This window comes from Mesocricetus auratus, unplaced genomic scaffold (genome assembly GCF_017639785.1).
Source record: "Mesocricetus auratus isolate SY011 unplaced genomic scaffold, BCM_Maur_2.0 Super-Scaffold_100007, whole genome shotgun sequence".
In the NCBI taxonomy this organism is placed as follows: domain Eukaryota; kingdom Metazoa; phylum Chordata; class Mammalia; order Rodentia; family Cricetidae; genus Mesocricetus; species Mesocricetus auratus.
This window is the reverse complement of record NW_024429191.1, coordinates 12,521,253-12,535,370: the sequence shown is the minus strand read 5'-3', so window position 1 is coordinate 12,535,370 and position 14,118 is coordinate 12,521,253. Positions and strand designations below refer to the sequence as shown.

Here is a 14,118-nt window from a genome sequence, read left to right as displayed (position 1 = left end):
GTTTTTGTTTTTTCGAGGCAGGGTTTCTCAGTATTGTTTTGGAGCCTGTCCTGGAACTAACTCTGTAGACCAGGCTGGTCTCGAACTCACAGAGATCCTCCTGCCTCTGCCTCCCGAGTGCTGGGATTAAAGGCGTGTGCCACTAGTGTCCGACCTGTGAACACAATTTTTAAGGAAAGCAGTCAACACGCCGGCTCCTCCCCACCGCACTCCCACTCCTGTTCCTCAAAGAACCCTGGCACTCTGCAGCTCAGATATAGTCCTGGAGGCAGCTTCTTGGCTTGGAGGTGGTTTTCTGGGGATGCAAAGGTCACCTGACCCCAAGCCAGGCGATGATAAGCTGGGTGTGCAGAGGGAACTCTCTTCAGTGCCCACCCAGCGTTAAACCTTGGCTTGCTCATCTGTGAAGCGTGTGCAGTGACTTGCCATGGATCCCTACAGGGGTACAGGAACTCCTTAGGTCTAGGCAGGAACTTTCTAAAAGATGTCCATGCCCAGTCTAAAGTGGAATTTATGGTTAATAAAATCCTTGACCACAGGAGCACCTAGCGCTGACGGGCTTTCTCTCTGCCCACAGACTCCAGCCCTCCTGCACGCCTCCTGTCCACCCGGCCTTGCTATGGCCCTGGTCCTGAGAGGCGAGCGGTCCTGGGCGAGGCACCACGCTTCCACGCGCAGGCCAAGGGCAAGAACGTGCGGTTGGACGGCCACTCGCGCAGGGCTACACGGCGCAACAGTTTCTGCAACGGAGTCACCTTCACACAGAGGCCCATCCGCCTGTATGAGCAGGTGCGCCTGCGCTTGGTGGCCGTGCGTCCTGGCTGGAGCGGTGCCCTGCGCTTTGGCTTCACTGCGCATGACCCGTCGCTCATGAGCGCACAGGACATCCCCAAGTACGCCTGCCCGGACCTGGTCACAAGGCCTGGATACTGGGCCAAGGCGCTGCCTGAGAACCTGGCTCTGCGGGACACGGTGCTGGCCTACTGGGCCGATCGCCATGGCCGCGTCTTCTACAGTGTCAACGATGGTGAGCCGGTGCTGTTCCACTGTGGCGTGGCCGTGGGAGGCCCACTCTGGGCACTCATTGACGTCTATGGCATCACTGATGAGGTGCAGCTGCTGGGTAGGTCGGTTGGCACAGCCTGTGCATCCACAGCGTTCACAGTCCCCCCGCCCCGGGTGGGGTGCGGGCTCGGCTCACCTGCGGGCACCCGGCTGCCCAGTGTATCCCCATGTGTCTTCCATGTGTCTTGACTCTCACAAAAGCAATGATGTTCAACTTCCGGAGGAGGAAACTGAGGCACAGAGAGTTACTTTTGTTACAGAATTGGGGGAGAACCCATGTGGGCGGGGCCCAGGGTCCTTTTGTTACAGAATTGGGAGAGAACCCATGTGGGCGGGGCCCACAGTCCACGCCTTGGCTAGCCAGTTTGTCACTCTTAGACCACTGCTCACTCACCCATTCACCCCCTTTTCACGCCTTTGTTCATTTGTCCATGGACCACCCCCCAGTCCCGGCATGCATTTCCTCTGCTGGCTCCTATTCATCTAGTGGGCAGTCAGGTGCAGCAGCCAGAGCCAGGCTAACTGCAGAGGAGCTCAAGGTGCATTGGGGAGGCCCCCATAGTGCTGAAATTCTGACTGGATGCCTACAATGTAAACGTTTTCTCCCATCATCTTGAGACAGTGTGTCATATATACACGTATGTTTATGTGTATATAAATGTGTATGGCCCACCCTACTGCTGAGCATGGAGGAAAGATGCACACACACACACACACACACACACACCATCACCTGACCCAAATATTCCTATGTCAACCTAGTCATATGGCTACAAGGACTGCCTAACATCATATGTGTACAAGGACGGCCTAAGAACATATGTGTGTGTGTGTTACTTTAAAGAAAACTGGTGTAGAGTTTGGCCAGGAGTAGGGTGGTGCATGCCTTTAATTCCAACACTTGGGAGGCAAAAGCAGGTGGGTCCTTATGAGTTTGAGGTCAGCCTGGTCTATGGAATGAGGTCCATGCCAGCTAGGCTATATATATATATATATATGAGCCTGTTTCAAAAAAAAAAAAGGATATAGAATTAACACAAACAGGAAACAGCAAAGTAGCCATTTTAAAAGGCATAGTTGAATGACCTTGAGTTGGTGCCCATTTCCTCTGGTTCCATAGTAGTTACTCTTCCCAAAGGACAACAGACCCTTAGGCCATTCTCTGCCCCCCCCCTTAATGGCAGTCACATGTTCTCTTCAGCAGCTGCAGTTAAAAACCCAGCCTAGACTTGGAAGGTGTGAAGGGAGAGTAGGTTTCTCAGGGAAGCTGGACACAGCCCTGTCTGTAATTTACCTGCAAGGAAAAATATGGAGGGCAAAAAGTGAGTGGATGGACGGATAGACAGCTTTCCCTACCCATCTGTAGCCTTAAGCTCCTCCCTCCCGAGGTTCTTCTTGGCTCTTTGAGCTTTCTGCATAGCCTGTTTCTTAATGCCCTGTGACTATACGGATGCACACCCCAGAAATTGCTGCTGATTGCTTCTTTTTGATGGGAAGATGGTTTATACAGCTAAATGTTTGGGCTGTTTCTGGTTTGTCTGCCCATCCCCCACACCATGGGGGGGCAGATTCAGACTCTCCTCTGTCCCCAGAAATAATGACGCTGAAGAGGTCCTAAGTGGTTAGAGCAGACAGGGACGTGAGAGTCATGGAGACTTGTGCCTAGACGTGGCTCTCCGCATACCCTCTGTGTGGAATCGGCACTGAGACAGACACTGTCTGAGCCTCAGTTCTTCTTACCTGTAAAGCAGGTGCACAATGGCGGCGCCAGCACCACAAGCAACTCCAAGGTATCAGGGAAAGAGAGACCAGACGTCCACTTGTTTGTACTAAGAGAATGCATGTGCTGCCTTTATTGCCAGGAGAGTGTGTGCGTGTGCGTGTGCGTGTGCGTGTGCGTGTGTGTGTGTGTGTGTGTGTGTCTTTATTGCAAGTGCTAACAGGTTTCCCTCTTGTAAGAGGGAGGAGCTTTATATACAGGTTTACAGCATAGTGGAAAAACCCCAGGTAGAAGAGATCCTTGTTTTCCTTCTGCTGAATGTTGATGTCAGAGGGTCAAGGCCAGGGCAGTAAGCCAGGACTAGAAAACAGAAAGCACTTGGACTGGAAAACAAGTTGCACTTGTAGGCTGACCAGCAACTCACAGAGACCCCATGGGGTTGGGGCCCAACACACGATGGCACCCACTGCATGGGATTATTGGCAGGGTTATAGGAAACAAACAGTGTCTGGAGGGGTGCGTGGGCCTGAAACACTGACAGCACTTGACCCCCAGCTGGGGAGCAAGGACCTCTGCTGGCTTGAATGAATGTGCCCCAGGTTTGTGCGGATCAGATTGGACAGCACTGCTCGACTCTGGGGCCTTACTTGGGTATTCTAACCACATCCCTGCCCACCCTTACCCTTCAAGGTTTTCCATGAAATCTCCAAGAACTGCAGCCTTCCTAAACCTTCCCAGTCTCCCACCACTTTATCCCTGTGGAGCTAGGAAGCAATCTCCCCTGGCTCCCCAACCCACATCTCTGTGAGCAGACAGGAAACCATAGCCACACATGAACAGTGCAAATGGGCTAGGAATTTTTAAAAATACAGATTGGAGGCTGGCCTTGATGATTAAATGAGGCTGAAAACACCTAGAGGATACTCGGAACCCCTCCTTTCATTCTCTTACTCAGCAAACTTGCATGGAAACAACCACCACCACCACCACAGTGTTCTATGACCCTTCCGGGGAAGTGGCAGAGCCCACCATGTAACAGAACAAACCTGAGCCTCAGTTTCCTTATTTGGAAGTTATCCCTGAGCTGTGCTAATCGAGATAACATATCTGGCACAGAACAGTGTTCACATAAACAAATAACGGGCAGTAAGAGGCACTCTGTCTCTGGGTCATGGGGGTCATGGGGTCATGGGGTCTTGGGTGAATTTCTCTTTCTCCTTATATCTCTTAAGAGGCACCTTAGAGTGTGTGCATGTGTGCAGTTATGTTGCCTTTTTTTATATGTATGAGCACATGCCTGAGTGTTTGTATATACATCATGTGTGTGTGGTGACAGCCAGAAGAGGGTATCAGACCACCAGGGGATTAGGGTTACAGGCAGTTATGAATCACTGTGGTGCTGGGAACTGAACCTGGTCCCCTGCAGTAGCACTGAGTGCTCTTAACCACTGAGCCATCTCTTCAGCCTCGGCCACATTTACAGTTCGAAAGAGCAATAAGACAGTTTCTGGGGTGATGTGGGGGAGGCTTCTGGCTCCTTAAGTATTTCTTTCCTTCCATGGGAAAAGCAAGTTGATGCTGGTTCATCTGAGTAAAGAGACAGTGGGGGAGTAAAGAGGCTTTAGAGACCCTCCCAGGGTGGCCAGTGGTTACTAACGATCTGTGTGGTGTTTTCTTTCTTATCTCCCCCAAAGCTAAGTTTTGGGGGGGCCGGGGGGGCTAATAAAAATAAGAAGAGGAACATGGTGTGGTGGCACACACCTTTAGCCCCAGCACTCAGGAGGTAGAGGCAGGCAGATCTCTGTGACTTTGAGGCCAACCTGATCCACATAGGAAGTTCCTGGCCAGCCAGAGCTACATGGTAAAACTGCTTCAAAATAAAAAAATAAAAAAAAATCAAAAGAGAGGAAAAAAAAAGAAAAGAAAAGAAATTGTGGCATAGCCCAGTAACAGAGCACTTATCCAGCATGTGAGGTTCTAGGTGTGATCCCCAAGCACTGAATGAAAGGTTTCAAATAACAGCAAATAAACGGATGTTAAGCCACCATGACTTAATATTAAGAATGCACAGCGATTAAGGGATGATGTAATGTACAACCCTGAGAGGTCCCTGGGAAAACTTGGCTTGGGGAGAGAGGAACCCCAGGACTGACCAATGGATACCTCACAACAGCCAGTGTCCGATGTACCCTGTGAACCCCAGACTTCTGAAGAGGCAATATAATTGCTTTAAAATTCTCAGCCCAGAGTAGAGAAAAACTCAGTACCCTTCATTGTCCCCCGCTTCTCGTACCCCACTGACTAAAGCCTACAAAGCAAATCCCAAAGATGACGTCAAGGCAGGGCTGTCAAATGGAGCAATAAAAATACAGGACATCCAGTTACATTTTAATTTTAAGATAAACAAAACAAAAAGTTTAGTAGTGTACCGCCTATGACAGTATTTGGAACATGCTCATACCAGAAAAAAGAAGTTGTTTATCTAAAATTCGAATGAACCAGGCTTTATTTCATCCAGCAACACAAGCCTGGGAAGCACAGTCGTCTTTGGGGGCTGTGCCTTCACTGCCTCAGAACTTGAGCCAAGTCAGAAGGGGCCTAGAGGCTGCACACACCTTTAGGCCTGGTGGAAGTGTGTGCCCTGCCCTGCGTCTTCCTGCAGGGTCTAGCTGTCACACTGCTGCGGGCAGGCCCAGGGTGCACTTCCCCGCTTAGGTAAGAATCTGGGTTCTGAGAAGGAAAGTGCCCAGCCCTGGAGCTCCCAGTCTTCAAGGCTGGATGTGTCACTAGCTCTCAGCCCTGGCTGTACCCTGAGTCCCCTGGGAGACCTGGAAAGTCTCTGCATAGGCTGCACCAAAGCCAGTGACAACACGTCTGGCTCCCAGCACCAGGCTTACCCAAGGCTCTCAGGTGGTACAGCCTGCCGCCAGGACTGTAATTCCTGGGTGCTTGCCCTTCCCTTCCCTTCCCGCCCCCTCCCTCCTAGCCATCCTGCCACCTTGAGATGGAATTACTTTAGATTTCATTTCCCCGTTTGTATTTGTCACACGTGCCTGGCCTGTCTCATCAATTAGTGCACCCCAGGACAGCTTGCAGACAAGGAAAGTGAGGCTCACGTCTGCTAAGGTACGCTGGCATTCCAGCTGTCCTCTTCCCCCAGAACATTGCAGGGTCCTCAGGAATGGCTGAAGGACATCCATCCCTCTTTCCAGTGGTCCCCATCCTTTCTCTGCCCAGTGCTGGTCAAATTAAACAAATATCACACTAAAGCCATGGCAGCGAAGGCTAGACAGTCTGAAATATTTGGCTGCTTCAGTATTACTTAAGTGGAAAAAAGACACCGCGCCTTGCAGCACTGGTAAAGGGCAGTTCGGGGGGGGGGCTCTTCACCTCTTGCTCTGCTGTCATTCTGCAGACTTCCTACTCAGCAGGCCACTCACCTGCTGTGACAATCCTGCATCCTGCCAGCTGCTTTTCTAGGTCTCAAGACTTACTGGCCTCATCCACCCAATAGGGTTCAAACCCCATCTCGACTTGTGGCCATAGGCAGGGGGTGTGGTAATAGTGACTGGCCAGGTTGAAGGACCCCTCAACTCCTCAGGTCATAGCTGTGAGGGTGGGCTCTTCTTTGCAAGGGGAAATCTGGCTGTGGGTACGGAAGCCAGAGCAGCAGTCCTGTCTGGGTCTTGCAAGCCACCATGTACCTGACAGGAAAGGCTACATACCCTCTGCTGAGACAGAAGGCCCTAGACTCTATGCTAGCTGCACTCACTTTCTTAAGTTGTGAATTACAGCATACATAGACACATGTAAAAACAGTACATACAGGGCTCCCAAGCAGTTAAGGGCACTGGCTGCTCTTCCAGAGGACCCAGATTCTACTCTAGCATCCACATGGTGGCTCACAAACATCTGTAACTCCAGTTTCAGGGGATCCAGTGCCCTCTTTTGGCTTCTTTGGGCAGCAAGCATGCAAGTGGTACACGTACATATATGTAGGCAAAACACACATAAACATAAAAATAACAAAAATGTTTTATAAGTATATATAAATGTATTTTAAATATATGTATATAGCCGGGCGGTGGTGGCGCACGCCTTTAATCCCAGCACTCGGGAGGCAGAGGCAGGCGGATCTCTGTGAGTTCGAGGCCAGGCTGGACCGACAGCCTCCAAAACAATACAGAGAAACCTTGTCTTGTAAAACCAAAAATATATATATATGTATATATACATATACATACATATGTACATACATACATATTTATTTTAGAGTTACCCAGAGTACGGAAATGTGTGTATGTGTGTATAATATAACATGAAGAGAGATATGTGTATATAGATAGAGATATAGATGTATGTATGTATGTATGTATGTATAAACAATTGTAGACTTGAACAATCTCTCATTAAGCAAGACCATTTCTCCTTACCTACTGATCTGAGGACATCATCAGCCCTTGAAAGCCATCTCTAAACTGTTGGTTTCCATGTTAGTTGCTCTTCTGTCTGCTGTAACAGAATACCCAAAGCTTTGTTGTGACGTCTATTTGGGATGTTGTGCAGGTTGAAGGAGCAGATTAGGCTGCCTCCCTGGTCTGGCCTCTGGTGGGGCCTCTGGGAGTTGCCATCACAGTATGGGTACAAGTGAAAGAGATCACATAGTGAGACAGAAGCTGGAGAGAACCGGGGGTCAGGCCTGTCCTCACAACCCATTCTCACAGGACAGACTTCACCCCAGCCCAGTGTTCACCCTTGGGGACCAGCACTTCCTATGGCATGCGCTCAGCCCCATCTCTCAGAACTTGTGCTACCTTTTACTCATCCAGGACCTAGCTCCCAACACAGGAACCCCAGGGGACTTAGCAAGCCAAAGCTCCCAAAAGCACACCCTGCCCGCTGCCTCCCTGCCTTTCTGACACGCAGCCTTGCGCTGAGTGACTCTCCCCTACCCCTTATTCTTCCAGTACCCTACTGCCAGGGAAAGGCACCGCCCACTCACTCCAGACGCTGGCACCCACACTCCCTCTTCCCTTCCCATTCTGTCATGTGTCCTGCCATGCCTGTCCCCGGGGTCATTGTACAGAAGAGCCCTGAATCTAGACAAGACAGCTTGGGTTGTGTACCAGATCCTGCCCCCTGCACCCTGTGCCTCGGCTCCCATCTTTGCCACACGGAAGCAGTGATAGTTCATACCTGTCAGTTGCAGCATTAAGTGAGACACATGAGCTCAGGTCAACCTGCCACATGCTAGGGCCCCAGTATAGGGTTAGCTCTTTACCCTGATGATGCTCTCGGGAAACAACAAAGGCTCTTCAAATGCCCAGTTGTGCAAATGTATGAAAACCTGTGGGGAAAGACAGACAGGAACAAAAAGAGGGAGGCAAGAAGCTGGGCTTGGTGCTTGGACCCCAGGGCTTGGGAGACTTACGATGGAAGATCACAAGTTCAAGAACAGCCTGGAAAGGAGGGGAGAAAAGAGGAGGTGAGGTGGAGAGGAAGAGAAGGCCCTCAAAACAATGGGAGGCCAGGCACACAAGGATGGAGCTCAGGCAGTACTCAATCCAGTCTGACCACCTGCAGGCCTAAGGGCAGGGGGCCCTGGGCTCCAGAGTTCAAGGTCATGAGGATCTGGAGTGAGGTCCAAGGGAACTGGGAGCCAGACAAATCTGGGGTCCAGGGTATTAGGTCTAGGAGTTCAAGGATGGGGCTTGAAGTGCGGGGTGGGATCTGGAGGAGATGAGGTCTGGGGTTGGCGGGTGCTACCTAAGGTCCAGATTCTGAGGTTTGGGGGTTAAGGAGTGGAGTCGGAGGGAACCTGGGGTTCAGTTCTGGGGGAAACTGCAGTCTAGGGCTCTAGGTCTAGGACTTTAGGGATTGGGTCTGAGGTCTGGGGGTCATGGGATCCAGGGTCTGAACCCTGGGGTGCGAGGTGCCAGCAGGTCTCCTGAGATGCTTCTCCTCTGCCCCACAGAGAGCACCTTCGCGGACACACTGACACCCCTGCGCCTGGGCCAGGCCCGCCTCAGCGCCTGTCCCCCTCCTGGCAGCCACGACACCGCCAACTTTGACAACAATGAGCTGGAGAACAACCAGGTGGTGGCCAAGCTGGGTCATCTGACTCTCGGCCGTCCGGACGCCGCCGTCCCGTGCGTGGCCCGCGAACGCGCGCGACCCGCCTCGTCACCCGCGCTGCTGGACGCCGAGCTGCGCTTCCACGCCACACGCGGCCCCGACGTGAGCCTGTCTGCCGATCGCAGGCTGGCCTGCGCGCCCCGACCGGACGGCGGTCGCACGCTGGTGTTCTCCGAGCGGCCGCTGCGGCCCGGCGAGAGCCTGTGCGTGGAGGTGGGCCGGCCGGGCCTGGCGGCACCCGCGGCTGTGGCCTTCGGCATCACGTCGTGCGATCCTGGCGCGCTGCGGCCATCCGAGCTGCCCGCCGACCCTGCGGCGCTGCTGGACCGCAAGGAATACTGGGTGGTGGCGCGTGCCGGGCCGGTCCCCAGCGGCGGCGACGCACTCAGCTTCACCCTGCGGCCGGGCGGCGACATACTACTGGCGGTGAACGGGCGCCCGCGGGGACGCCTGCTGTGCGTGGACACCTCGCAGGCGCTCTGGGCTTTCTTCGCGGTGCGCGGCGGAGCGGCGGGCCAGCTGCGCCTTCTGGGTGAGTGGCCCAAGGCCCCAACAAACGCTCCCTCTTGTACCCAGCTTCTGTCAGAGCTTGGCTGGACAGCGGGTATAGTTTTTATATCCCTTATGATTATGTTTTTAAAAGCCGCATAATGCATATTAATTATGTGTGCGAGAGGTGGGGGAGGAGAATTCACTCATATATTCAAGACAATAGGCACCCAACACGTGCAGAGAGCTGAGGGAAGGCGTGAGCCTTTCTGGTTTGTTTTTGTTTTCGAGACAGAGTTTCTCTGTGTAGCTTTGGAGCCTGTCGTGGTACTCACTCTGTAGACCGGGCTGGCCTCGAACTCACAGAGATCCACCTGCCTTTGCCTCCCGAGTGCTGGGATTAAAGGCGTGTGCCACTGATGACTGGAGAGCCATTCTGTTTTAAAGATGATTCTTGCCTTTGCTGCCTGCCAGCAAAGGACAGGGTAGCCACCTACTGTATGTGAGATCGTTGCACAGTATGACATTAGCTGCAGTAGAGGGGGCACCTTCTAAGTTTGGGGGAGCAAAGGGTCCAGAGAGCACAGTGTCATCCTCACAGCCCAACTCAGCAGACACAGCCACCATGCCTCCATGTTGCCCCGATGCTCCCAGCCACCTGTGAACCCACATAATTACCCCCGTCTACACACAGGACTACAGAAAGGCAGACCTCACAATCCAAGGGTCACATAGCCCTGAAGTGCTGGGCAGACATCATTCTCCTGGGTCTCGGTATCCTGGGTGGTGAGGTTGTCGTGGGGTGAAATGATGGGCTGCTTTTCATGTCCCCAGCTGGTGTCTGGCATAGAGTGTCACAGCCATATAGCTACAACCTGGGTGTCTGAAGGAGAGTGGAGGAGGAGCATGGTGTCTGTGGTTGTTGGCCAGGATTATTTTGTTTGTATTCTGTTGTTGTTGAATCACCCATGTAGTATTACAGCCTGAGACAAGTTGCCCAAGTTCCTGCTATGTCAGCTGGCCTTCCATCAAGCCAGAGTTATGCAGGCATCACTCTTCTTCATAAGGAGGGACATAGTTTCTGAATTAGCACTGAGCTTGGGCAGAGAGAAATACTCACAGCCAGGGATCCTGTAGCTCTGACAAAATGCCATTCTAAGTGCCCCAAGCCACAAAGGGTAGTACTCCTCAGAAGTGGGGGCGGCTGTTGGATGGATTCGGGAAAGCCGGGGCTAGATAATGAATACATGTCATCAGGACAAGGCCTGTGCTGCCCCCACTCAGTTAGGCCTCTGCCACAGAGGGGCTCCCCGTGCCAGGCTGCCTTCTCAGTGGTATGAGCCTTCCCTTTCCCAACAGTTCTAATGGCAGTGGCAGGGTGGCCTTGCTTGGGTTATGTGTCCTTCCTTGAATCACAGTGGGCTTGAAGGATGGAAAGGTCTGTGTCCTGGCCTGGCATCCTAAGGCCATTTCTGAATTAGGAGTAGAGTTATATCCATTCCACTGTGAATGGGCCCAAGTAGGAATGGAGGCTGGGTGGGTAAAACACAGACATCCACCACACTGATGGAACCCTCCAGTCACTCTGATCGGCTCCCTAGACAGAAGGGCTGCAGAGCGACGAGGAACAGGGACTGGCAGGGCCTGTGCCACCCTCACACCCCTAACAGAGTCTCTTTGGCTCCCAGGTACCCTGCAGTCCGGTCCGGAGACCACAACTCCATCGGGGTCCTTCAGCGGCTCCCAGGATGACAGTGATTCAGAAATGACCTTCGGTGTCAACCAGTCTTCCTCAGCATCAGAGTCATCTCTGGGTAAGAAAATGCAAACCCCCCAGGGGACAGGGTTCCTGACAGCATGGGTCCTTTGGCTGTGGCAGTGGCCTTGGCCTTTGCTACCTGAGCAGGCCTGCTGTATTTTCCCTTGCATCTGCTCCTGCCTTCTGCCGTGCTCAGCGCGAGCATAACTATGGAGATTCAGAGGCCAAAGGCTGCTGAGGAAGGCAGCTTACCTTGTGCTTTTGGGGACAGCAATATCAAAAAATGTCAAGAGTGAACAAAGACGGGGCTCTCGCCACACTGTGCCCCATTTCCACCATGGGAACACCGTGTTCTTGGAATTGCCCCGCGGAGCCCTCCTGAGAGCCATTAATGATGTCCTCTCTCCCTTCTGACAGTGACAGCCCCCAGCTCCCCACTGAGTCCCCCAGTGTCCCCAGTCTTCTCTGCACCTGAACCAGCAGGCAGCAGGAATGGAGAGTGTACAGTGTGCTTCGACAGCGAGGTGGACACGGTCATCTACACGTGTGGACACATGTGCCTCTGTCACAGCTGCGGCCTGCGGCTCCAAAGGCAGGCACGGGCCTGCTGTCCCATCTGCCGGCGGCCCATCAAGGATGTCATCAAGATCTACAGGCCGTAGCTATGCAGCGGGCTTGGTCTAGGCGAGGTCACCTTTCTGAAGCCCCTGTTAGGTGGGCGACACCATGGCTATCAGGGAGCCCAAGGTCAGGAGCCATCTCTCATCTGCCACTCGCAGTGATGAGCAAGGCAGGACAGGTGTGGAGGTGGGGTCCTGGGGGCCAGAGCCCAGGCAGACATTGCTTCTGGCTCAAACACATGTTGCCCCCAAAAGCCTGTCCCAAGATTCAGCTCAGGAACTGCCTAGCAGATCACCTGCCTCTCCTCGGTGACCTTCAGCTGGGAAAGGGTGCCCTCTGTCTGTGCAATGCTTGTTTGGGGTGGGGTTGAGTGTGTGTGCGTGCGTCGGGGTGGGGGGAGACAGCCCAGAGAATGAGTGAGAGAGAATGAGTGAGAGCGCGTGCGTGGAAGTCTTATGCAGGGATCCGTCGTCTCCGGGAGGGTATTTAACACTAAGGAATGTGCAATCCGGGCCCAGAGGTTAATGTGACGGATGTCCACTTTCTGGGGATGTGGTTTTCTGCGACGAGCTAGCTTTGAACACAGGATGCCTGAACCTACACAGAACTCCTTCAATGGCATAGAAAGAAGCACTCACATTTTCTAAGGGAAAGCAAAAATAGCTCACTGTTTACAGCTCCAAGCAGCAGCTCCTGCTGAGGGGGAAGGTGGGCGGGGACATCAGAGCACAGGTGGCTTTCACTGCTTCCTCAGAGGGGGAGTCTTCCCCGTGGCAGCCCAGGACAGGTGTCCCCGGCTCTAGCACCCTGGATTGTTTCATCCCCACCCAGCAAAACAGCGAGCTCCTTGCCCCTCACCATCCCTACCTGCTCTGGAGTCTTGTAATGCCCCTCCTGTGTTCTGGGGCAACTCCATAACTCCCCTGGTATAATTAAGGTGAGCTGTGGGCATGTCCCAATGGCCAGCTGGCAGAAGTTAGAAGACCCGGCTCCCTATCTGGACCTCGTCCCGATCCTTTCTTTCTCCTGTTGACTCTTACAGTGTGAACTAATATGCTTGTCAGATACCTGTGAAGCACTGACTGAGACGCTCCCCACTCCTGGGTCTGTTGGCTGCCATTTCCCAGGACCTGCCCCTCGCTGGGCCAGCCCTGTTTCTGTAGGCTCCCAGAGCTTGAGAGACAGCTTGTGAGGGGCAACTTTTTCTCACAGCTCCGAATCTGGCCATCTCTTGCTGTGAGGGAAGAAGAGGGGCGGAGAAACATTCAAGAAGTGAGGTTCATGGAACGCGCTCTGACAGGAGTCACGGACCCACCTGACAGCGGCCCAAGCCACAGGCAGTGTGCCTGGGTGGTTGGAGCCCCCCCCGCACTGCTTCTCTGTCTGGGAGTGTCTGCATCTAGCCCATCTAGCCCAATCACAGCTTGCCCCTTCCTGTCCCCAGCAAGAGCCTCTGAGAGCTGGCTTTTCCTTAGGGACTGCAGGTCACATGTCCCCCCTTTCACTCTGCAGCTGTGGTTTTTCTTTTTCCCCAAGAAAGGGTTTCTCTGTACATCCCTGGGTGTCCTGGAACTCGTTCTGTAGATCAGGCTGGCCTCGAACTCATAGAGATCTGCCTGCCTCTGCCTCCCCACAGTTGGAACGACCACTACCTGCATGCAGTTATATCTTTTAAAGAGCCACAGGAACCCTTGCTTGCCTGGGTGAGAGCCAGAGAATCAGGTGCGTTGAGTACCCAGCCCAATGTATTCAGCCAAGTTTTTGAGTTCTCCGTGTGCTGGGCATGGGCAGAGGCACCCTGTCACCAGGGATGGTACCTGGGTTTCCAGGCAGCCATGGCCCTGCCTGATCACAGCCTCTAATGCCCCAGTCTCAGTGGCCTGGGAGAGCCTGCTCTGCTGTGCCTCTCGCTTTCCCAGCTGGACCCTGGCGTTGCAGCAGGGGTCACCCACAGCCACCACCAGGAAATCAGGAGCTGAGGTCCTAGACGCAGGGGTGGACCCAGCATGCTGCTGGTGACCTGTCACCAAGGCAGAAAGGCACCACAGGCCTGTTTAACCTGCTCTGCAGGCACTATAAACAGCTGCCTTGTTTCCCACAGAGCAGTAGGGGCTGTTTCTCTCCTAAAAGCCAGGCATTTGCCAGTGCTCTGAAATGGAGGCTGTGTGTGCATCATCTCAACAAGGGGCAGGAGGGCAAGGAAGCCAGTGCCCTCCATTCACACCTCACACATGGCTGCACAGTGAGTTAAGGGACGCCTGGGACAGGACCCTGTGTACAGGTTTTGGTGCCATCTGAGACCCAGCTCTTTAGGAGGCATGGCATCTTA

At 53.4% G+C, this 14,118-nt stretch overlaps 1 protein-coding gene across 1 annotated transcript in view; it reads left to right on the top strand.

Annotated features, from left to right (window-relative positions):
* Window positions 1–13,151, top strand: part of Neurl1b (neuralized E3 ubiquitin protein ligase 1B) — a 28,790-nt gene extending 15,639 nt beyond the window's left edge. Inside the window, exons 2-5 of the mRNA XM_005086999.4 lie at window positions 578–1,123; window positions 8,760–9,452; window positions 11,098–11,223; window positions 11,586–13,151. Of these exons, the coding sequence (XP_005087056.1) occupies window positions 578–1,123; window positions 8,760–9,452; window positions 11,098–11,223; window positions 11,586–11,830 (1,610 nt within the window). The 3' untranslated portion in view covers window positions 11,831–13,151. The remainder of the gene's footprint in view (window positions 1–577; window positions 1,124–8,759; window positions 9,453–11,097; window positions 11,224–11,585) is intronic.
* The last annotated feature ends 967 nt before the right edge of the window (window positions 13,152–14,118 follow it).